The sequence below is a fragment of the Cervus canadensis genome, chromosome 26, assembly GCF_019320065.1.
Source record: "Cervus canadensis isolate Bull #8, Minnesota chromosome 26, ASM1932006v1, whole genome shotgun sequence".
NCBI classification, from domain to species: domain Eukaryota; kingdom Metazoa; phylum Chordata; class Mammalia; order Artiodactyla; family Cervidae; genus Cervus; species Cervus canadensis.
Genome location: NC_057411.1, coordinates 4,605,603 through 4,630,998, shown reverse-complemented (window position 1 = coordinate 4,630,998; position 25,396 = coordinate 4,605,603). Strand labels below are relative to the sequence as shown.

Genomic DNA, 25,396 nt, shown 5'->3' with positions numbered 1-25,396 from the left:
GTCCCTTGGACTGCAAGGAGATCCAACCAGTCCATCCTGAAGGAAATCAATCCTGAATATTCATTGGAAGGACTGATGTTGAAGCTGAAACTCCAATACTTTGGCCACCTGATGCGAAGAACTGACTCATTTGAAAAGCCCCTGATGCTGGGAAAGACTGAAGGTGGGAGGAGAAGGGGATGACAGAGGATGAGATGGTTGGATGGTATCACCGACTCAATGGACATGAGTTTGAGTAGGCTCCAGGAGTTGGTGATCGACATGGAGGCCTGGCATGCTGCAGTCCATGGGGTCGCAAAGAGTCGGACACAACTGTGTGACTGAGCTGAAATGATCAATAACATATATACTTATCACTCCTCAATTGCCTTGAGTTAAATTTTGAGTTTCAAAAATGGAATGTGCTTTAAAATTACATACCTAAAGTCATAATTAAATTTAAACTAATAATAGTATACAATTTTATGAGTTTAATCACTGAAATAATGAGCAAAATTTGAAATAAGACCCTTTTTCCTAGAATGATCCATATTTAAAATGGAGTAATAAATAAATTAGTAATTATTACAATAAATGAGTAATAAAATAAATGAGTAATAAAAATAAATATAAAGCTCTACTTCTAGAATTTAGGAAGAATTCCACATTTGAAAATTAAATTATTACACAAGATTTACTGAAATCATCAACATTAAAAATCTAATGCAGTGATGTGAAGATTTAATATATTTCGACAGTTGCAGAAAAATATTTGGATTTTCCAAATATTAATGAATTAGTCAAATTTCCCCAAATATACATAAGGCAATTTCATATACCACATAAGATAGGAACAATGACAAAGAACAAAAGAGGTAAAGAATAACTTCTGAGAATTAGGAGGTTGAGAAACATTGCTTTAGTTACATACTCATAAGAGAAAAGCATAGAAATAGTGTATTAGATTCCTAGGACTGTTGTAACAAACTGCTGCAAATTACTGGATGGCTTAAAACAACAGAAATTTATTCCCACACAATTTTGGAGGTTACAAGTCTGAAATGCAGCTGTTGGCAGAATTGGCTTCTGGAGGTTCTGAGGAACCATCTATTCCAAGCCCTTCTCCAAACTCCTATGACTGCTGGCAATCCTCGGTGTTCCTTGCTTTGCAGACACACCACTCCGATCTCTGCCTTCATCTTTAATTAGCACTCTCCCTCGCGTATTCTGTGTCCAGAGTTCTCTTGTCTCATAAGAATACCAGTCATTGGGTTATGGCCTGCCCTAGTCCAGTATGGCCTCATCTCAAATTGACTACACCTGCAAAGGCCCTATTTCCAAAAATGTCACATTCACAGCTACTGGTGGTTAGGATTTTAATATATTTGGAGGGGACATAATTCTAGCAATTATCTGGCTTGTCCAAATTCACGAGTCCTGCCCATGTGCAAAATACATTCATTCTATACCAACATTTCTAGCATCAACTCTTAAGTCCAAAATCTTATCTAAATCAGAACAGGTAAGATTCTGGGAATGGTCCATCCTGGGGCAAAATTCCTCTCCCTCCATGATCTGTGATGCTAGAAAACAAACTGCTGCTGCTGCTGAGTCACGTCAGTCGTGTCCGACTCTGTGCGACCCCATAGACGGCAGCCCACCAGGCTCCTCCGTTCCTGGGATTCTCCAGGCAAGAACACTGGAGTGGGCTGCCATTTCCTTCTCCAATAGAAAACAACCTCCCTCCCTCTAAAATACAATGGTGGAGCAGAAATACAATAGTCTCATTCAGAAAGGGAGAAAACAGAAGGAATCGAAGGAGTAAGTAGGTCCAGAATAAGTCTGCACTCAAGCAGGGCAAATTTCATTAGATTTGAAAGTCTAAAATGAGTGATCTCTAGCTTGATGCTCTGTCCTTTGGGCCCGCGAGGGCAGCCACACCTCTTGGCCACATGGCAGTGGTGCTGCCTTACAGAGTCAAGCAGGAAGCAGTCCAGTCCCCTGGGCCTATGCCCTCTGGGCCGGTGGCAATGCAACAGCCCCACCAGCTTTTGAGCAGCCCTGCTGGTCTCCCAGTCACTCTCAGAGATATTCTTCCCTTTTCCTGAAGGAGAACATAGGTTCGTAACTCAGTTCAGTTCAGTTCACTTCAGCTGCTCAGTCGTGTCCAACTCTTTGCGACGCCATGGACTGCAGCACACCAGGCCTCCATGTCCATCATCAACTCCAAGAGTTCACCCAAACTCATGTCCATTGAGCCAGTGATGCCATTCAACCATCTCATCCTCTGTCGACCCCTTCTCCTCCCGCCTTCAATCTTTCCCAAGATCAGGGTCTTTTCAAATGAGTTAGCTCTTTGCATCAGGAGGTCAAAGTATTGGAATTTCAGCTTCAACATCAGTCCTTACAACGAACACTCAGGACAGATCTCCTTTAGGATGGACTGGTTGGATCTCCTTGTAGCCCAAGGGACTCTCAAGAGTCTTCTCCAACACCACAGTTCAAAAGCATCAATTCTTTGACGCTCAGCTTTCTTTAGAGTCCAACTCTCACATACATACATGACCACTGGAAAAACCATAGCCTTGACAAGACAGACCTTTGTTGGCAAAGTAATGTCTCTGCTTTTAAATATGCTGTCTAGGTTGGTCATAACTTTCCTTCCGAGGAGTAAGTGTCTTTTAATTTCCTGGCTGCAGTCACCATCTGTAGTGATTTTGGAGCCCAGAAAAATAAAGTCAGCCACTGTTTCCATTGTTTTCCCATCTACTTGCCATGAAGTGATGGGACCAGATGCCATGATCTTAGTGTTCTGAATGTTGAGTTTTAAGCCAACTTTTTCACTCTCCTCTTTCACTTTCATCAAGAGGCTCTTGGTTCTTCTACCCTTCCTGCCATAAGGGTGGTGCCCTCTTCATATCCGAGGTTATTGATAGTCCTCCCAGCAATCTTGATTCCAGCTTGTGCTTCCTCCAGCCCAGCGTTTCTCATGACATACTCTGCATATAAGTTAAATAAGCACAGTGACAATATATAGCTTTGAAATACTCCTTTTCCTATTTGGAACCAGTCTGTTGTTCCATGTCCAGTTCTAACTGTTGCTTCCTGACCTGCATACAGGTTTCTCAAGAGGCGGGTCAGGTGGTCTGGTATTCCCATCTCTTGAAGAATTTTTCACAGTTTATTGTGATCCACACAGTCAAAGGCTTTGGCATAGTCAATAAAGCAGAAATACATGTTTTTCTGGAACTCTCTTGCTTTTTCGATGATCCAGCAGATGTTGGCAATTTGATCTCTGGTTCCTCTGCCTTTTCTAAATCCAGCTTGAACATCTGGAAGTTCATGGTTCACGTATTGTTGAAGCCTCGCTTGGAGCATGTGAGATGAGTACAACTGTGCGGTAGTTTGAGCATTCTTTGGCATTTCCTTTCTTTGGGACTGGAATGAAAACTGACCTTTTCCAGTCCTGTGGCCACTGCTGAGTTTTCCAAATTTGCTAGCATACTGAGTGCAGCACTTTCATAGCATCATCTTTTAGGATTTGAAATAGCTCAACTGAAATTCCATCACCTCCACTAGCTTTGTTTATAGTGATACTTCGTAAGGCCCACTTGACTTCACATTCCAGGATGTCTGGCTTTAGGTTAGTGATCACACCATGTGATTATCTGGGTCATGAAGATCTTTTTTGTACAGTTCTTCTGTGTATTCTTGCCACCTCTTCTTAATATCTTCTGCTTCGGTTAGGTCCATACCATTTCTGTTCTTTATTGAGCCCATCTTTGCGTGAAATGTTCCCTTGGTATCTCTAATTCTCTTGAAGAGATCTCTAGTCTTTCTATTGTTTTCCTCTATTTCTTTGCACTGATTGCTGAGGAAGGCTTTCTTATCTCTCCTGGCTATTCTTTGGAACTCTACTGACCTGTTTTCTCCTTGTAAGATCCAAGAAGTTCAGCCTTCCTTTCAATCATCCTATTTCTGTCCCTTTCAGCCCAAGCTGGCAGTGTTTCTGCCGAGGTGACTGGATGGATCTATGCGTCACTCACCTAATTGCTTCACCAAGAGGTTGTCTAGCCACAGTCTCAGCCCTGCCTCCAGAACACCCTATCTGTACAGGCTAGAACTTTTCCAAATCATTGAGTCCTGGCTCCTCTCTTGCTTAGCAATTCCTTCCTCAATTTGTCTCTTTCCTTCACATCTTACTATAAACAGCAGGAAAAATCAGGCTGCACCTTTCATACTTTGCTTGGAAATTTCCTCAACTAAATATCCAAGTTCATCACTTTTAAGTTCTACTTTCCTAAGAGCAGACAGTACTTCAGCCAAGTCCTCTGCCATTTTCTAAGAATCTCCTTTCCTCCAGCATCCAAAAATCTTCCTCAACTGCATCTGAGACCATAGTGGAAGAAACATTCTTATTTCTGGACAATTTCCATTCATAATGATTTACATATTTTGTAAATAATAGAAGTTATATCTATAGCTTTCCTGTTTTTTCTGAGTCCTCACCTTTAATGTCTACCTTTCTATGAACAATCTTTTCAAGGTAATCAAGGCTTTTCTATCAGGCACTCAAAACCCTTCCAGAATGTGTCCATTACCCAATTCCAAAGGCCCTTCTCAGGAGTTTGTTAGAGCAGCACCCCACCTCCTGGCACCACAGTCTGTGTTTGTTCCCTAACGCTGCCATGACAATTACCACAGACTAGCCAGCTTAAACACAGAAACGCAGGCCCTCACAGTTCCGGGGTCTCATGTCTGAAATCTAGGTGTCAGCAGGATGGGTTCCTTCTAGAGGTTCTGTGGGAGACTCTCTCCAGCTACGGTGACTGCTGGCAGTCTGTGGGTCCCTCGCGTTGGCAGACACTTCATTCAATCTCTGCCTCTGTCTGCATGTGGCGTTCTCCCCTGGGCCTTCTGTGTCTGAGTTGCCCAGTAACACCAGTTACCAGACGAGGGTCCACCCTACCCAGCAGGACCTCATTGTAACTTGATTATATCTGCACAGACACCATTTCCAAACACAAGTCACATTCACAGGTTTCAGAGCTAGGACCTAAATATATTTGATCTTTGGGGGGGTGGGGGGTGCATAATTCTACAGACTACGAGTAATCAATACTTTCTTCTAAAAAATGAAGACCAACTACAATACTCCACCAACAAAATGAAAGGAGAACCAACAACCATCAGTTCTACATCAATCTAACTTACTAAGGATTCCTATGTTTTAACTCAACTCAAAATTTTACTAAGAGATTTTTATTAGGCTCTCTTTATGGGAAAAGTTGGTGTAAATCCACATGCAAAAGAATAAAATTGGAACCTTATCTTATTTCATGTATAAAAATTAACTCAAAATGGACCAAAGACCTCAACATACAAGCTGAAACTGTAAAACTCATAGAAAAAAAAAAGGAAAAAGCTTTGTGATGTTGGATTTAGCAATGATTTCTTAGATATGACACCAAAAATACAGGCAAAAAGAAAAAAATAAATTGGACTTCATCAAAATTTAAAACTTTATTGAGTGATAATGTAAGCCATGATATGGAAGAAAATATTCACAAGTCATGTATCTAATAAAGGAGAAATATTTAGAATATAAAAACAACTCCTAAAACTCAACAACAACAAAAAACAACTTGATTTTAAAAAAATAAGCAAAGGATTTAAATAGATATTTCTTCAAAAAAATATACAAATGGCCAATTAGCACAAAAAGTACGCTCAACGTCATTAATCATTAAGAAAATACAAGTCAAAACCAAAATGAATTCACTCCCATTGGGAAGGCTATTATTAAAAACAAACAAACCACACACAGACACACAGAGAGAAAATAACAAGCATTGGTAGAGATGTGGAGAAACCAGAATCCTAACATTGCAGGTAGAGATGTAAAATGGTACAGACCCTGTGAAAACCCGTATGGCGGTTACACAAAAAATCAAACAAAAAATCATAATATGACCTAGTAATTCAATGTCCAGGTGTATCTTAAAGAACAGGAACCAAAGACCTGAATAGATACTGTATGCCCATGTTCATAGCAGCATTATTCTCAATAGCCAAAGATGGAAATAAACCAAATGTTCATTGACAAATGAATGGATAAACAAAATGTGGTATATACAAAAAATGGGATATTATTCAGCCTTAAAAATAAATGAAATTCTGACACATGCCACAACATGGGTGAACCTTGAGATTTAAGTGAACCTTAGCGCTAAATGAAATAGGCAAAGTCACAGGAAAGTAGAATGGTGGTTGTCAGTGGCTGGGGGAAGTGAGTGGGAAGTCAGTATTCAATGGGTACAGTTTTAGGTGGAGAAGATGAACACTTTCTGAAGAAGGACGGTGGTACCCTTAAAATGGTAGATTTGATGTTATGTGTATTTTACTGCAATAGAAAAGTAACGGAGCTCTCCTAAGCAAATTATAGGAGAAGGCAATGACACCCCACTCCAGTACTCTAAGAATTAATGACAAAAGATTACCGTTCAATTTGATTTTATCAACGTTTAAACCTCATTTTGATAAAGTGCCTTTGAATGTTTTCTGTTTTACTAAATTATGTCTGCACAAGAAAAGTGAACACATTACCTCCTGGATTTCCTTTTCCAGCAGCTCCACTCTCTCTCGAAGGTGTCTCCTCTCTGTGTCTATGGAAAGAAGTTCCAGTCGAACTGAGCTGCTTTCTCCCTCAGCTTGATGGGCTTTGACTTCCCAGTCTTCAGCGCGGTTATGAAGCATCTGAAATCTATCTAACAAATCTTGATTTTCTTTTTCCTGGTTTAATCACAGTTAAATTGTTTCTAAATTAGTAATGGTCACTCACTGAAAACCCACGTAATAAACATACAACACATTGGGATTTTGCTTTAATTTAGGAAGCATGAGCTATCTGTGCAGATCCTATACTAAATAGGACAGGTAAGAAAATACACAAGGACAACAGGCAAGATCTCCACTTTCATATGTTAATATCTAATAGAGGAGACAGAACAAAGAAACATGAAAAAGTTAAAACAAAGTCAGTCTTAACTTTACCCTAAGCAATGTTCCCTCACCTTGGCAGCCATTAAGCTCTCCCATCGTGACACTTCGGTTATGTAATTATGAACTCTACTCTTCATTTCTTCTTTTTCTTGCACCGCTGATTCTAATTCCAATGAAATTTGCTACAAATCACAAAATTGAAGACAGGTATAAAATGAATGTAGCACCTAATGTGTTCTACTTATATTTAAGCAGCTCTTTCTGAATTTGGGGACTAAGAGAGAGTAGGAAAAAAGGAAAACTGTTCCTAAGTATTATTTTCACATGTGTTTTTGACTGATCTTGACTTTTTAACCAATTATTACCATACATCTCCCACAATATAACTGACCACATATCTGGTACTTAAACTAAGGGCTAACTATGCTCAGGGATTAATATTTTTAAAAATTTATATATCAGCAATGTGCTCTATAATGAGTGATTTTAAAAATGTAAAATATTTAAAATAAGAAAATCACTGGTTTTCTTGGTATGATCCTTTAAAAACTAGTACAAACAAAGCCAATATCTTTCAGTAGTTGCCATTCTAAAATATTCATTAATTAGCTTATAGGTAGGTAATCTCTAAGCCACTGGAAGTAAGTACAAATAATTAAAATCTATCATGGGCCTTTAAAACACAGCAACCTTGCCTTGGGAGTGATACTGAGGTCCTCGTACAACAGACTGACAATGGTTTCTGCCAGAGAGAACACCATGCCCCCAGCTTCAGGATTCCTCACAACAAAGCCTACAATGGTGTCTGATGGTTTATTACTGCTACAATATACAGTATTCTAAGCCACATTTTAAAATACCTTTATAAACAATATTCTCCCTAAAGAGTTATTTCTTTCGTTGCTCATATTTATATAATTAAAATTTATAAGACATAGTATTTAGAGCTTTAAAATTTAGCAAACATTGATTATATTGTAAGACTGTGCATTATGAAACTGTCAAAGTTTATGCACTGTGCTCACACCTGGTTTTCTCTTGCCATTGTAGCCAGATCATCCTGTAACCTTCTGTTTTCCTTAAAAGACATTTCTTTAGATCTTCCTACTTCATCAAGTTCTTTGTGAGCCGCATCAAGCTGGCGCCGGAGGCTGCTTATCTCACGGTCCCGATTAATCAATGTTTCCTTTAGGTGGCTGTTACATGAGTGGGGTAGCAATAACAAAGAAAGCTTTTTGGAAAATTTAGTTCATTTAAAAGGAAACTATTTTACTCTGAATTAAATATACTAAGAATGCAAGAAATTACAACTATGCAACCTATGGATTGGGATAAAATATTTGCAAATGATACAACTGACAAGGGCATAATTTCCAAAATCTACAAACAGCTCATATAACTCAATAACAACCAAAAAAAATCAAGTAACCCAATCAAAACATGGGCAGAAAACCTAAATAGACATTTCTCCAAAGAAGTACAGCTGACCAACAGGCACACTAAAAGAGGCTCAACATTACTAATTATTAGAGAAATGCAAATCAAAACTAAAACGAGGTACCACCTCACACCAGTCAGAATCGGCCGTCATTAAAAAGTCTACAAATAATAAAAGTGGAGAGTGTGTGTAGAAAAGAGAATTCTCTCACATCGTTGTTGGGAATCTAAAGCGGTGCAACCACTATTGAAAATAGCATGGAGGTTCCTCGAAAAAACTTATCGTATGATCCAGCAATCTTACTCCTGGGCATATACCCAGACAAAACTATAATTTGAAAAGATACATGAACCTCTATGTTCAAAGCAGCACTGTTTACAATAGCCAAGACATGGGAGCAACCTAACTCTCCATAGACAGGTGAACAGACAAAAACATGTGGGGTGTGTATATATATATACACACACACACAATAGAATATTACTCAGCAATTTAAAAAATGAAATAATGCCATTTGCAGCAACATGGATGGACCTGGAGATTATGATACTAAGGGAAATAAGTCAGAAATAGACAGACAAATATCATGGGATATCACCTCCATGTGGAATCTAAAGTATGACACCAATGAACATATTTATGAAACAGAAGCAGACTTATAGGCATGGAGAACAGACTGGTAGTTGCTGAGTGGGAGGAGGTAGGAAGGGAAGGACTGGGAATTTGGGAGTAACAGTCGCAGACGAATGTATAGAGAATGGATAAACAGCAAGATCCTACTGTGTAACACAGGGAACTATATTCAATATCCTACAGTAAACCATAATGGAAAAGAATATGATAAAGAACATACATATAGAACTGAATCACTTTCCTGTACAGCAGAAATTAACACATAACACTGTAAATCAACTATACTTCAATAAAACAGAAAAAGAAATGACAAATACTGCATTAAGACACTGATTAATTAGGTGACGAAGACATTTTAGATCTCCACCAATCATTATGTGAAAATAAAGTCTTAAAATATATTTATCATCATAAAATTAAAGTAAAAGCAGAAGATTTTCAAGTGTTAGTAGAACACAAATGATTCAAGTGGTAAATATGTATTTAATGTTTTAAGTCCCTCCTATTATATAATATGCTGCTGTTGCTGCTGAGTCATGTCTGACTCTTTGTGACCCCATGGACTACAGCCTGCCAGGCTCCTCTGTCCGTGAGATTCTCCAGGCAAGAACACTGGAGTGGGATGCCATTCCCTTCTCCAGGGCATCGTCCCGCCCCAGGGATTGAACCTGCGTCTCCTGCACTGCAGGCAGATTCTTCACCGCTGAGCCACCACGGAGGCCCACATAATACGTAGGGTATATAAAAGAAATACAATCGGTGCCATTTTTCTTGAAGTAGAGAGACTAGATACAAAATGTAAAATCTTGCAACAGTATTTAAAAAGGTTTAGATGTGGAATAAATTCAGTACTAGCTGCTGAGGTAATCTAAGTTTTGATGATTAGGGCCTGCACAGTTTAACTGCAATAGAAATAAGGAGTAAGCAGGTATGTAAAGGAATAATTAATATGACATAATTGTTTAGACGTCGATGACAGAGGGAGAAAGTTAGAGGATAACAATTTCCATGTAAGAGATTGAGAAAATGATAACTGCCACTGACAAAAATAGGAAAAGTGAAAATAGAAATTCTCCTATTGCCACACTTCTATCCAAATAGATAATGCTGCATTCACTGAAAATTTCTTAAAAAGCTGGATGCCATTCCATCAATTACTTACTTCAGAGAAGATTCATACTCTGAGACTGTTATCTTCATCTGAGTAATAGTTTTTTCCTATAGAAATTATAAAAATATATCAGATTCCAGACCATTCATGTAGAAGTATCTCCAGTTAATATCTAAAATTTATCACATTTATATAGTTTAAATTCAATCATATAACATGTTATAAAAGAAGCCTCTATGTAAAGATATTTCTATGTACCAATCTTATTTCACATATTGGCATATTTCTACCGACTCTAAGAATCTGAATTGTTCCTTGAGTTTGCTGTAATCATATATGATAAAATTGTATTCTAGAAATAGAATTTTTAAAAATTCAAATTATTGGGATAAAATGAAATTTAAACATATTAGAAAGATGGCTCTGGGTCTTGGGAACTCGCACATGGTTCTTATGAAATAAGAACTGTATATCTTGTAAAGCAATTATCCTTCAATTAAAAAAAACTGCATTTATGAAACAGAATAAAATAAGATTTTCTGTTCAGATGGCAGATAATATTACTTAATAGTCACATACTTTACTAGCTAGGTTTTCATGTAAGTTTGCAATCTTTTCTGTCTTCTCATCCACAGTCTCCTGAAGGATATCTTTTTCTTTATCAATAACACCAATGGTCTTTTTCATCACATGAGCCTCTTCATTCTGCGAAGTCATCCTGAGGTGTAGTTTACCTATAAATGAAAAGAAATGTTTCTTAGACAAAGTAAATTAGGATCAGCAAAAACAAAATTTAAGAACACTTACCTAATTTTTCCTCCAGTATTTTAACTTGTGCTTGGGCTGATTCAAGTTCACTTCTTTTCATGTTAAGTCGGTGCTGATAATCCTCAAGCGACCGCTGTAGTTGCTCATTTACTAGCCTGAAGAGTCAGCAGACAAAAACAAACGGGATTCATCTCTGGAGGAAATAACTCTTAAAAAATGAAAGATCTTAAAAAATAATTTGCTTATTTTAAAGGCTTCTTTAATTTCTTATTTTAAAGCTCTTTCAATATAATCAATGGCATTATATTATATATGTCTTTTCTTCAAAATATTCCATCTTCCTAAAAAATAATACAGTATAAAAATAAAATTAATTGTATGTATTTTTCTAGAGGCTTACTTGTAGTTTTAAAGCTTTTCTCAGTTTTCTATCATCAACTCTCTTTCTCTTAAAACCTATTTCCAATAGTCAAGGCAAAGTCCTGTTTTTATAGAATGGCCTCATCCTTCAAGATTCTGACCATCCTGACCAGTGAGCTTTTAATTCTGCTTCCTATTCTGAATATTCCGAATACCAGACCATCTTACCTGTCTTCTGAGAAATCTGTAGGCAGGTTAAGAAGCAACAGTTAGAACCGGACATGGAACAAGAGGCTGGTTCAAAATTGGGAAAGGAGTACATCAAGACTGTATATTGTCACCCTACTTATTTAACTTAAAGGAAGAGTACCATCATGAGAAATGCTGAGCTAGATGACTCACAAGCTGGAATCAAGATTGCCAGGAGAAATATCAACAACTTCAGATATGCAGATGATACCATCCTAATGGCAGAAAGTGAAGAGGAACTAAAGAGACCCTTCATAAAGGTGAAAGAGGAGAGTGAAAAAGCTGGCTTAAAACTCAACATTCAAAAAAGAAGATCATGGCATTCAGTCCCATAAGTTCACGGCAAATAGATGAGGAAACAACGGAAACAGTGAAAGACTTTCTTTTCTTGGGCTCCAAAATCACTGCAGATGGTGACTGCAGCCATGAAATTAAAAGACGCTTGATCCTTGGAAGAAAAGCTATGACAAAGCTAGACAGTGTATTAAAAAGCAGAGACATCACTTTGCTGACAAAAGCCTGTAGAGTCAAAGCTATGGTTTTTCCAGTGGTCATGTACACATGTGAGAGTTGGACCATAAAGAGGGCTGAGTGCCCAGGAATTGATGCTTTTGAACTGTGGTGTTGGAGAAGACTCTTGAGAGTCCTTTGGACAGCAAGGAGAACCAACCAGTCAATTCTGAAGGAAAACAACCCTGAATATTCATTGGAATGACTGATGTTGAAGCTGAAGCTCCAATACTTTGGCCACCTGATGTGAAGAGCTGACTCACTGGAAAAGACCCTGATGCTGGGAAAGACTGGGGGCAGGAGGAGAAGAGGATGACAGAGAATGAGATGGTTGGATGGCATCACCAAATCAATGGACATAAGTTTGAGTAAATTCTGGGAGACAGTAAAGGACAGGGAAGCCTGGCATGATGCAGTCCATGGGGCTGCAAAGAGTTGGACACAACTGAGCAACAACAAATTCTGAATACAGACATGAACCAGAATGAGAGGCCATTCCATTTAGTCTGCTTTCCATCTTAGGATGTACATAGTGCCTTGCAAGGGAACAAGAGGGGCAGAAAGAAGTTTCCACCTTAGTTCTTCCCAAATAGTATTCCTTAATTAAACAAACACAGCAAGCTGTTGGTCTTATTACATTGTTTGTTCTGATTTTGTGTAATAAGTGTTTCCTAAATCTGGCCACTGTTCTCCAAGTTCATTGCCACTGTTTGACTCCTGGTCCACTGTCTCCAGTGTTCTCCATCAGTCTCTTAAGGCTCTGAATCCACCTTCCCTATTTTTGCCATAGTTCACGTCCTAACAGGAATGTTACTCATGTCACCCCTTGGTTAAAAATTTCTGTTTTTTCTCCATGTTTATACAGTAAAATCCATTCACTCTTAGTTATCATACTTATGTTCTTTATAACCTGAGTCAACCTGTAGATACAGTCTACCTGGGCCATACTGACCTCCTTACCATTTTTTAGACACATCACCTTTTAGACTCTGTAATAAATATTCTGATTTTAGATTTCTTTGAAAGAAGAATGAGACTAACAATGACACAGGTAGCAAAGATTTTAGCAATTCTACACTACGGAGTACAAATACTGGGCTGACCAAAACGGTTAGGGTTTTTCATAAGACATCACAAGAAAACCCCAAGGAACTTTTTGGCCAACTCAATAATATGAAGTACAGGCATATCTTGGAGATATTGTAGATTTGGCTCCAGACCACCCCAGTAAAGAGTATATAGCAATAAAGTGAGTCACGTGGATTTTTGGTTTCTCAGGGCATATAAAAGTTATGTTTAAGACTCACAAACATAGAAAATGAAACTATAGCTACCAAAGGAAAAGAGGGAGGGGTAAATTAGGAGTTTGGGATTAGCAGGTAAAAACTAGTATATTTAAAATAGGTAAACAACCAGGGCCTACAAACTAGTATGTAAAAATAGATAAACAACAAGGTCCTATATTCACAGAGAACTATATTCAATATCTTATAATAAACCATAACAGAAAGGAATATGAAACATATATGTGCATATATATAAATATATATATACTAAATCACTTTATTGTACACTGAATCACTTTGCTATATACCAGAAAATAACACAGCATTGTAAATCAACTATACTTCAGTAGAAAATAAAATTCAAATTCAAAGCCATTAAAAAAATAAGTAAATAAAAATAAAAGCTGTGTTTAGATTATACTGTAGTCTGTTAAGTGTGCAATAGCATTACATCTGAAAAAACAACGCACATACCTTAATTAAAAAAAACTTTATTTCTAAAATATAATAACCATGGTCTGGGCCGTCAGTGAACTGCTATAATAGTCAAAGCTCACTGAAGACAGATCATCATTAACAAATATAATGAGTTGGAAATATTGAAAGAATTACCAAAACGTGACACAGAAACCCAGTGAGCTAATGCTGTTGGAAATATGTCACCAATACACTGGCTTGACACAGGACTACTAAAAACCTTCAATTTGTAAAAAACACAGCATCGGTAAAGAGCAATAAATTGAAGCACAGTAAGACAAAGTATGCCTGTATCTGTTAGGGAGATGTTTGAAGGAGGCAGATGCAAAAATCTGCCTGCAACCATATCAATCTGTGAGTCTTTAAACGTACAGGTGCTCAAAACCTACCCAAATTCACACAGTTAAAAAAACCTCCCAAGGTCAGCCCCTCAGTCCATACTGTACAAAGCCTCCCACAGTTATTCTGTCATAAGGGCAGCTTTGGGAACTTCTGCTTTTCAAAGACTTAGCCCAAAAACCACTGTTTTGAACCATAAATAGCCACAAGCTCATGCTCAGAAGTGAAATAAAACTTCAGTAAACTTACCTAAGGGAGTTCATCTCTGTTTTCTGATGAGATGAGTCACCAGCCACATGGCTAAGTTTTTGAGCTTGGAATTTTGCTTTTTTCTCTAAAGACTCCATTGTTTCTTTCATTATAAATATTTTAGACTTTAATTCACATTTTTCATTTTCAAGCTATAATTTTAAAAATTAATAGGGATATGTCTCAGTTTCTTTTCCTTAAGCACTCTTTAATAATATTTCTGGAAGAAAACTAAGGAAATAAATTAGACTTATTTAAAAATACATTAAAAGTCACGTGTACACTTTAGGTTCTAGATGTAAGAGCAGGTAAACACATTTATCTCTCCTCTTCAATATCACTGAAACCAAAGAAAAAAGGAAAGACAAAAAAGGAAGGAAAGAGTATGTCCATAACAGCAATGAAGCAGGAAGGGAAAATACCAGCAGGAAAAATTTCTAAAAAAAGTAGACAGTTCTGAATTGAAGAAAAATCAGGACAGAAAACACTATCACTAAAACACAAAATGGACAAGACTTGTATAAAGAAAGTGAACGTTTTCCTAAAGAGCACAAAACACAGCCTGACTTAATGTAGACACACCGTGTTTCTCAAGGGGAACACAGTATTGGAGATGAATTAAAATTTCCTAACATAATTGTAAATCCCATGAAATTTCAGTAAGAGTCCTAACAAAATCTTTTTAAACTAGATAAGTGACTTATATTTCATTCTAAAATTTATTTAGGAGAAAAGAAAGTTAAGAAAAAAACAGTAAAAACTGGGGGGGTGGTTAAGAATGCAGCTAGACTTGCTTTATGAGATATCAAAATAAATTTAAAAGCCACTGTAATTAAAACAGTATGAATTTCACATATGGACAAGCAAACATATCCCTGATGTAAACTGTAAAAAGGCAGCATTTTAAGAAAGTGGGAAAAGAATAAACTCTTTAAAAACTAGAGTTGGGACAGCCACTCATTGGACACAAAAAATAAGCTAGATTTCTATTTCATTTTATATACAAAAATAAATTCTAGATGTAATAATGATCTATCTATAAAACTCAAAACCAAGAAATACTAGTGATAAATTTAAGTCTTCCAGTTAAGATGGCAGACTGACCACACACATTTTTATCTCCTCTTCCTCTAGAAACAGCGCTAAAATGACAGTAAAGGTTAAATATTATACTCTTAAGGACAAAGAGAACAAGAAAGAAAACAAGGGTGAACCGGTGACTTCAGTAACTTGTAGGAATAGTCACTGCAAAACTGTTTACAATAGCCAAGACATGGAAGCAACCTACATTCCCACTGATAGAGGAATAAAGAAGATTTGGTACATATATACAATGGAGTATTACTCAGCCACTAAAAAGAATGAACGAATGCCATTTGCAACAACATGGATGGACCGAGAGAGTGTCATACTAAGTAAGTCAGACAGAGGAGAAATATCGTATGATTTCTCTTATATGTGGAATCTAAAAAGAAATGATACAAATGAATTTACTTACAAAACACAAAGAGACTTGCAGACTAAGAAAATAAACTTATGGCTGCCAGGGTGAAGGGATAGTTAGGGAGTTTGGGAAGGTCATGTACATGTTGCTATATTCAAAATGGCTAACCAACAAGGACCTATTGTATAGACATGCAACTCTCCTCAGTGCTCTGTGCCAGCCTGGACGGGAGGGGGATTTGGGAGAGAATGGATACGTGTATACATACGACTGAGTCCTTTCCTGTTCACTGGAACTACTACAACACTGTTAATCAGGTATACCCCAATATAAAACAAAAAGTTTAAAGTCTGAAGAAAAAAAAAACCTGTGAAAGACAAAGAGTAGATAGAATAGTGGTTCAGAGTGAAAAAAAAAATACAATCTAAAGCAGTTTCTGAACTTAGGAACTAATGATGTTGACACTAAATAATTCTGTTGCGGGGGGCGGTCCTGTGCGTTGTAGGCTGTTTAGCAGTTATCTCTGCCCTCTGCTTACTAGATTCAAGTACTTTTCCTCCTTAATTGTGACAGACAAAATCCTCCAGGTATTGCCAAATTCTCTTAGGAGGCAGAAGTGACCCCAGTTGGTATCACTGACCTACAATGACCACAGTCAGGAACACCAATGAGCGGCCAGCCGACTGCACTGAAGCTGAGCACATGAGGCCATGCAGTGGTGGGGGAGTGTCCACTACATGGGCATTCCAGGTACGCAGTGTGACGCTCTCTAGGCCCATCCACGCTGCTGCACATGGCACTGTTCATTCTTGTTAACCACTGAGTAACATTCCATTGTATGTGTGCGCCACATCTTCTTTATTCCTCTATCAGTTATCTCTTTCTACAAAGTTCTCTTGGAAATCAAAAATACACAAAAAATAAATAGAAGGGCTAAAAGATAAAGTTGGGTCAATCTCCCAGAAAGTGAGAAAAAAGTCAAAGAGAAAATAAAGAAGAAGGGATAAGAACATCAGATCTTTTTAGGAAGTCAAAAACCAACTAATAATAGTTTCAGAAAGAGAAAACAGAATAGTAAATTACCAAAGAAATGAAAACAGGAGATAAAGAGAGAAAACCCTAAAGCTTTTCAGAAATAAAAACACGTCATGTACAAAGGACTCAGTAACAGAATAGCATCAGACATCTCAAAGAAAGCTGAAAGACAAATGAAGGACAGTATTCAAAATTTTTAGTGAAAACAATTCTCCAATTGAGACTGGCATATGCCTAAGCCAGATCATAAATCTGAAAGTTGAATAAAGACATTTTCAAACAAATAGACTAGCAACAAAATTTCCTCCCATGTATTCTCTTTCAGGAAACTGCTGGAGAAGGTACTGTGCCAGAAGAAGGAACAAACCAAGAGAGAAGAAAACATGAGGTTCAGCGTAGGAGGGGCAGACAGGGAAAGTCTTACGAGGACAGCTATGGAGAGACATAGTCCGTAAGGACGCAGGAAGATGGAAAGCTCAAGAAGGAAGGTCTTTAGCGGGGAAAGGACCAGAACTGACAGGTTTGAAAACAAAAAATACTGAAAGGCATGTGGCAGAAATAAAGTCCGTGATAAAAATCAGCAATGAAAAACAGAAAAGTAACAAAACACAAAACAAAACAAAACAAAAGCAATGAGTAACTCTAGGAAAGTGTCTACAAGGAAAAAGGCAAGAGTAATATTGTTCCACTTGGCTGAGTCATAAACCATGGTAAGTCTTAGCAATATAGACAGTAACTATCAAAGAGAGTAAAACATCTAATTAAACTATGTTAACCTAATGGGGGAAGAATAGGGGAGTGCTAAGCGATCAACTACCATCCTGGAGACTCACTAAATAATCTTAAATCCATAAATAGCACAAGCAGTTATTTAGAAACAGGGAGGTAAACACCAGGAAAAGAAGTTAAACCACTGTGGACGGTAATCTGTGGGATAGGGAAGTGAGAAGGGAAAAAAAATTGCACTAAAAGTTCCAGATTCTTATATTACAAACAAAAGTACATGCAAGGTGTGAAGATTAAAAACAGGAATCACCTGGCTTAAAAAACACTACCTGAACCTCTGACACTACTGTGAGCAGTCTCCGGTCACACCCCTTCATCCCTGCCCACAGAAACAGCTATCCTGGGTCTCGTGTCTCTCATTTCTTGCTTGCCTCAGCACACCACATCTGTATGAATCTCCAAACAACATACAGTTTATGTGACCATGTTTTGAAACTCTATATAAAAGAATCATACGGCATGTTTTCTTTCTTCTTCTTTTGAGGAATAATTTATCTCTGGCTGTACTGGGTCTTTGTTGCTGTGTGGGCTTTTCTCTAGCTGTGCAGAGTGGGGGCTGCTCTCCAGTTGGGGTGCTTGGGCTTCTCACTGCAGTGGCTTCTCTTGCTGCAGGGCACGGGCTCCAGGGCACGTCGGGCTTTAGCAGCTGCAGCACACGGGCTCAGCAGTTGTCGTTCTGGGCTCTGGAGCACAGGCTCAAACACTTGCGGCACACAGGTTTAGCTGCTCCGCAGCCCTGCGATCTTCCCAGATCGGGAATCAAACCTGGATCTCCTGCAATGGCTGGAGGGTTCTTTACCCCTGAGCCACCAAGGAAGCCCCTACACGCTCTCTTCAACATATCTGTAAGATTCATGCGTGCTGATGTCTGTGCCTACTGCTGTTCATTTTTGTTGCTCTGTAACGCTCCACTGTATGACTTATCACTCTTTATCTATGTTCCTCACAACTGACACCTAGATTGTTTTCTATTTTCTGTCAGTGAGCAAACATTTTAGGTTTTCTGAGCCTTACGGTCCATTGCCACTACTGTACTATAACACAAAAAGCTGTAGACAACGTATTAACAAATGAGCATCGCTGTGTTCCAATAAAAACTTTATTGCAAAAACAGTCTGGAGGCCAGATTTAGTCTGGGGGCCATAGTTTATTGACTTTGATTCAGGGTTCAATGGATTTGTTGACTAATAAGAGTAATCTACTGGCCAACCTGGAACAATGCCAAATTATTCTTCAAAGAGGTACCAGTTGGCACTCCCAGAAGCTTCACATACTAATAAAACTAGCTATAACTTGTTAATTTATGATGACTTGAAAGATGTGAAATGGTTTTGCTTTGGTTTTAGCTGGCATTTCCTCTATTTTTGAGGTAGAACATCTTTTTATATTTATTAACCATTCATAATTTCTTCTACCGTGAAGTGTCAGTTCACAACTTCTGTCGCTTTTTTTAGATTAAACGTACAGCAAGTTGTTCTCTTAATTAGTGGCTGTCTTTTCAACTTAGAGCTATTTGATGAAGCTACTCCTGTCAATGTGGTCCTATTTATCTATGTTTTCTTTAAAGGAATAAACTTGTTGTGTCTTGTTTAGGAGCAGACACTCTGGAATGAGACACCTGCTAGCTGTGTGATCTTCGGCAAGCCTCCCCTTTGCCTCACTTTCCTCATCTGTGAAATAGGGATAATATTAGCACTTACTGCTTGTAGTTGCTGTGAGAATTAAAATTATATGTATATGAATATATATAAAATGTTGAGAAAATTACCTGACACACAGTAAATGCTATATAAATGACTGCTATTGTTATTTTGCTAAGGTAAAAAAGATTTTCTCTTGTATTTTCTTTTAAAATTTGGAGTTATTTCTTGAACACAAGGATGCAAGTAACCCTGAACTGATTTTTGGGTCTGGCATATCTTTTAGGTAGGATCCAATTCCTTTTTTAAATACATATATATGAACAGTCAATTGTCCCAGAAACAAGTGAAGTGAAGTGAAAGTGGCTCAGGTGTGTTCGACTCTTTGCAGGTCCATGGAATCTTCCAGGCCAGAATACTGGACTGGGTAGCCATTCCCTTCTCCAAGGGATCTTCTGAACCCAGGGATCAAACCCAGGTCTCCCACATTGCAGGTGGATTCTTTACCAGCTGAGCCACCAAGGAAGCCCATCCCAGAAACAGTGTTACTGAATAACTCTCTCTTATCCTGCTGATCTGAGTCCTCTATATATCAAATTTCTATAATTTGTGGGTTTGCTTTCTACTGGTTTTATCACTCTTAATCCCTGAGCACTACCACCCTATTTTAAATACTAACTCTAAAGCCTTCATATCTAGTAGGACAAATTCCACAGTGTATTCTTCTTTAAAATTTCTTTGACTCCTGACTCTCTGCTTCCATGTAAATTTTAAAATCTATTGTCAATTTTCACACACACGCACACACATCATGTTCTTGGGATTTCAGATGAAACTACATCAATTCTACAGATGAATCTGGGGAGGATTTACCTTTTTTTACAAACATGATATCTGTCACCTTTTTAATAAACCTGATACATCACTCCATAAGATCTTAATGTCTTAATAAGGTTATAAGATATTTTCTATTAGGATCCTTCAAAATTATACACAGGCATCTTGTATTATTTCTTGCTATAAAAATGGTATGGATTTTCTTTTCATCTATATTGCATGGGATTTGTCATGCTACTGTAATTCACTGTGCATTCTGAATTGGAGGATTTCTGTGTTTCCCATAATACCTAGAAAAGTATCAGTTATTATGTCATGAAATACAGCCTCTCCCATATTCTAATCTCCTAGAATTCTGACTAAACAAATGTTGGACACTTTCACTTTATTCTCTAAGGCTTTAAACTTGGTTTATATTTTCTATCTCCTACTCTCTTTTCAATGACTTCTAGTACTTCAGATATATTTTCCAGTTTATTAAGTCATGCTTTTGGATTCTGGGCAGGCTAGAGTGATAGGGACCCTTAGTAACTAAAAATTTAGGCAAAATACATGGAACAATGGTTTTCAAGACACTGGGCATCAAGCAGTGATGTACAGTGGCCCCTAAGAGACATGAGATAAATGAGACGAGCCCGATCACTGCTCCAGCTTGTCGCTGGAAGAACTTCTAGGTGTGACACAGGAAAAGGAATCCAGCTGGACTCGGTGGCCCCCTGAACTCAGACTATGGGCCTGAGAGTCAAGGGAGGCCAGAGCAGTTAGAATTTATAGGGCAGATACTAGAGGGGACAGAGCATAGAGTGAGAGCTCCAGAGATCTACAAACGGTGCCCCTGAGTCTCAGCTGAGCAGAAGCTCAGCCCACAGAAAGCTACCCAAGGCCAGGGAAAGAACCACCAAAGCATTAGAGGGAACTACTGAGGGCTCATGCCAAGTCAGCAATAGTTTCTTTCCCATCAGTCATTTGAAAACCTCGTAATTCATGCGGCAACAGGCAGCGAGTATACCCAAAAAGATTTGGTCTCAGCAGTAAAACAAAACTAGTCCAAAACTAAATGCTCCTCTAGTCCCACTTAAAAGCAAAACCAAAAAGGGTCAAGCTACTCCCATCTGACCTAACCGTATCCTAGAACAAACTTCAAGAGTGTTTCTAGGAATATAAGCTCTCCAGCAACCAAAAAAATAAAATAGACAATGTCTGACATCCAATCTAAAATTACCGGGAATGCAAAGAAGCAGGAAAATACAACATAAGTGGAAGAGGAAAAAAAAATCAACTGGCCCAAGGTTGGTTGAGACAGATGATAGAATTAGTAGATGAATAAAAACAGTGAAGACATGGAGAAGGAAACTAGTCAAAAGGAAACACAGTGAGAAAAAAAAGAAGACTATCAAAACACTTACCAATTTGTTAAAAACCCTATCTTTAGTGGGAGCAATAAGGAATGAAAAGGAATTTCACTTTTATTCTAAGGCTATATTACATGATTTTTTGTTTAAAAAAACAAATGAGTAAACAACTATCATAGCTAACACTTAACGAAAGCCTATGATATGGCAGTGAATATTCTAGGTTCTTGATGTGTATTAATTCATTTAATTTTCACAAAAACTCTAAGAAATAAGTTTGAGTACTATTTCTATCTTACAAACAAAGAAATTAACAGATAAAAAGTTTAAGAAATTTGCCTACAGAAAACAGATGACAGAGATGTATTGATATGAATCCATGTAGTCAATCTTCAAAGTACACACTCCTAGTCAGTCACCGATACACAGCTTCTCTAAAATATTATTTTGTAATTTTAAAAACATACAGTACATTAAAATATAATTGAAACAGTCATTCATACAACAAAATATACCCCAAATCCAGTTTGATAAATTACCTGGTGATTAACACATGTCAAATGCTCAATAGTTTTCTCTAATTCTGATTTTCCAAAAATACTCATTTCCTGGAGATGCTGTAAGAGAATTTTATAGACGATGTTCACTCATATCAGATAATAAAACAAAATTTTCAAAAATAAGCAATGCAATTCTACAGTACTATTTTGTCTTTTTATAACATAGAAAGGCTTTAGAAAGAAAATCACTAGAAATTTTACAAAAATGATGCTTTCGGTTGAAAACAAAAACAAGAGTTCTTCATCTTTTACACTCTACCTCCATGTGTGACTGTGACAGAAGCCACAGACTGATACGGGTTCATTTATAAAAATTTGTACAGATCAATCCATTAGCACAACCAAAAAGGGAAAAACCCAGCAGATTAAGTAAGCCCAGAAGTATGCCCTCATGAGAGGAGACACAGGAGGAACAACAGATGGGCTCAGGAAGACACAGAAAACAGAATACTACAGGGTGACGCAAGAGTTCAAAGTTTCAAGAGTGAGCTGGTCAATAATATAAACACAAGTGTTGTTGTTTTTGGTTATATTAACTTATCTGACTCTTGTTGATGCTAAGTCCAGGACAAATGATATGTTGGTGCTCTGTGAGAATTTTTCATGCCAATTCTTACTTCCATCCATATTATTCATTAAAAATGGGCTTCCCTGGTGGCTCAAATGGTAAAGAATCTATATGCCTACAATGCAAGAGAACCAGATCTCTGGCTCGGGAAGATCCTTGGGAAGGAAATGACAATCCATTCCAGTATCTTTGCCAGGAGAATTACATGGACAGAGGAGCCTGGCGGGCTCCAGTCCATAGGATCACAAAGAGTTGGACACGACTGACACTTTCACCACCATTCATTAAAATTAAGTTAAGACGTCTGATGTTTCGACTATATATTTCATTGAAGAAGTCACTCTACTGTAGGCCTTTTATTTACTAAATCATTCAGCCAGTACCAAGTACATATCATATACCAAGCACCAAATAAAGTGTGAGGAATACAGTAAAACAGATAAAGTCTCTGATGTCACAGATAGTATAGTCTAGTAAAGATAAACCTTAAGATATTAAAATAAAATTCATGAATATTTTGTAGGAAAAGGAACTTGAATGCAACATATTGGAAGGGAATCAGGGATCCAGAGTCCACTTCCTGTGTAAGGAAATGACGTTTAACCTGGCTCTTAAAGGATGAATAGAAATCAGCCAGGTGAGGAGACTGAAAGGGATAAATGAGTTTTCAATAGCCTATGTTAAAGACAGGGGCACGAGAAAGTCCATTAAGCCTGGAGTTGAGAAAATGAGGGGTGGGGAGTGGGGAAGGCTAAGCCTGACCATGATGTAGCAAGGGCCAATCATGGAAGTCCCTGAGAATAGTTAATGGATTTTAAAACAGGAAGTGAAGTAAGCAGATTTACATCTTTGAACAATGACTCTGACTTCAGTGTAAAATACAGATTTGAGAGGCCACTGATACACTAGTGCAGTTGAGAGAATGGCCAAAATAGGATGGTAGCAGGGGAATAGAAACAAGCAAAGTGATGCAAGAGAAACCATTGTGAGCTCAGGAGCCAGAGTCTTTGTGACTTCATTAGCTGGGTAATCTTGGGCAAGTCATTATTACTATTTTTTATTAAGGTATAGTTAATTCACAATATAAAATAGGTCTTAGGTATACAACATAATAGTTCACAGTTTTTAAAGATTTACTCCATTTATGATTATAAAATACCAGCTATATTTGCTGTGCTGTACAATATATTCTTGTAGTTGTTTATTTTAAACAAACTCATTAGTACCTTAAAAAAAAATTTTTTTTTTAATGTTTTATTTGGCCACATCACAGCATATAGAATCCTAGATCCCAGACCAGGGATCGAATCCACACCCGCTGTTTTGAAAGTGCAGTCTTAGCCAGGCCAACCAGGGAAATCGAATTCCCTACCCCATCTTGCCCCTCCCCCCACCCCTCTCCCCATCTTGCCCCTCCCCCCACCCCTCTCCCCACCAGCAACCACTAGTTTGTTCTCTGTATCTGTGAGTCTGAGTCTTTCAGACTAGCTTGTTTCATTTTTTAGATTCCACATGTAAGTGATAACATACAGTATTTGTTTGTTTCATTCACTAGCTTGTTTCATTTTTCTGATTGCACATGTAAGTGATAACATACAGTATTTGTTTTCCTCCGACTTATCTCACTAAGCATAAGGCCTTCCAAGTCCACCCGTGTTGTTGCAAATGGCAAAATTTAATTCTTTTTTATGGTCAAGTGGTACTCCATTGAATATACATACTACAGTTTCCTTATTCATTCACTGATGGACACTTCAGTTGCTTTTATATCTTGGGAACTATAAATAACGCTGCTATGAACATGTATCTTTCAAATGACTTTTTATTTTCTTCAGGCATATACCCAGGAGTAGTATTGCTGGATCATATATTATTATAGATCTACTTTTAGGTTTTTGAGGAATCTTCAAACTGTTTTCCACAGTAGCTACATGAATTTACAATACCAATAGTGTACAAGCATTCCCTCTTCTCTACATCCTTGTCAACATTTGCTATTTGTGGTCTTTTTGACAACAGCCACTCCGACCGGTATAAAGTGATACCTCATTGTGGTTTTGAGTTTCATTTCTCTGATGATTAGCGATGTTGAGCATCTTTTCATGTGTCTGTTGGTTCAGCAAATTATTTAAACTCACTATAACCCAGATACCACATCTGTAGGCATTGCCAACTGAAAAGGCAACTGTGAAGATTTATTGACAAAGCCCTCGTAAAACGCACTAAGAACAGAGTTTCCCACATGGAAAGGGCGTAACACGTGTTAACTATTATTAGAGGTAGCATCAGTAGGACTTTGTGATTAAATGAGAGATAGGAGTTTTCAGGGAGAGAGGACTCAGTGACGATGTCTGGGTTCAAAAACTGGCTGGGCAGTGAAATAACAGGAAACTAGTAGAGGAGACTTAATGACTGAGCGGATTAGTTGAGTTTTTATGTAAAAAACCTGTTTAAACTCATAAATCCTGCCTCCTGTAATCCAGAAAGAGTCTGGTAATATGAATGTCACTTTTTCTGAGTTTTTGGTACTACTGTACTTTTTTATCCTACTTTTACATTCCTTAGTCATTTCAACAGATATGGAAAAGGATAAATCAGAAGCCTGTACTAAAAGTTGCCATATTACACAGAAGTTTTCCATTTGGTAACTGTGACACTTATTTTTATTAAAAAAGCACTTTGTGGAAGGCAATTTTCCAGAGGATCCAAACTAAAAGTACTCTGTTGGGGCAAAACTTTAACTGAAAATCTATGACATAAAGACCACCTTTAT

At 37.7% G+C, this 25,396-nt stretch overlaps 1 protein-coding gene across 3 annotated transcripts in view; it reads right to left on the bottom strand.

The window, feature by feature from the left end:
- CEP135 (centrosomal protein 135) overlaps positions 1-25,396 on the bottom strand; it is a 73,966-nt gene that overhangs the window by 10,398 nt on the left and 38,172 nt on the right. For all 3 annotated transcript variants that reach the window (XM_043448065.1, XM_043448064.1, XM_043448066.1), the window contains 8 exons: positions 22,035-22,112; positions 14,402-14,553; positions 10,971-11,086; positions 10,743-10,897; positions 10,215-10,270; positions 8,009-8,177; positions 7,053-7,163; positions 6,586-6,771 (listed from right to left, as the gene is read on the bottom strand). In XM_043448065.1, coding sequence (XP_043304000.1) covers positions 6,586-6,771; positions 7,053-7,163; positions 8,009-8,177; positions 10,215-10,270; positions 10,743-10,897; positions 10,971-11,086; positions 14,402-14,553; positions 22,035-22,112 — 1,023 coding nt within the window. The remainder of the gene's footprint in view (positions 1-6,585; positions 6,772-7,052; positions 7,164-8,008; positions 8,178-10,214; positions 10,271-10,742; positions 10,898-10,970; positions 11,087-14,401; positions 14,554-22,034; positions 22,113-25,396) is intronic.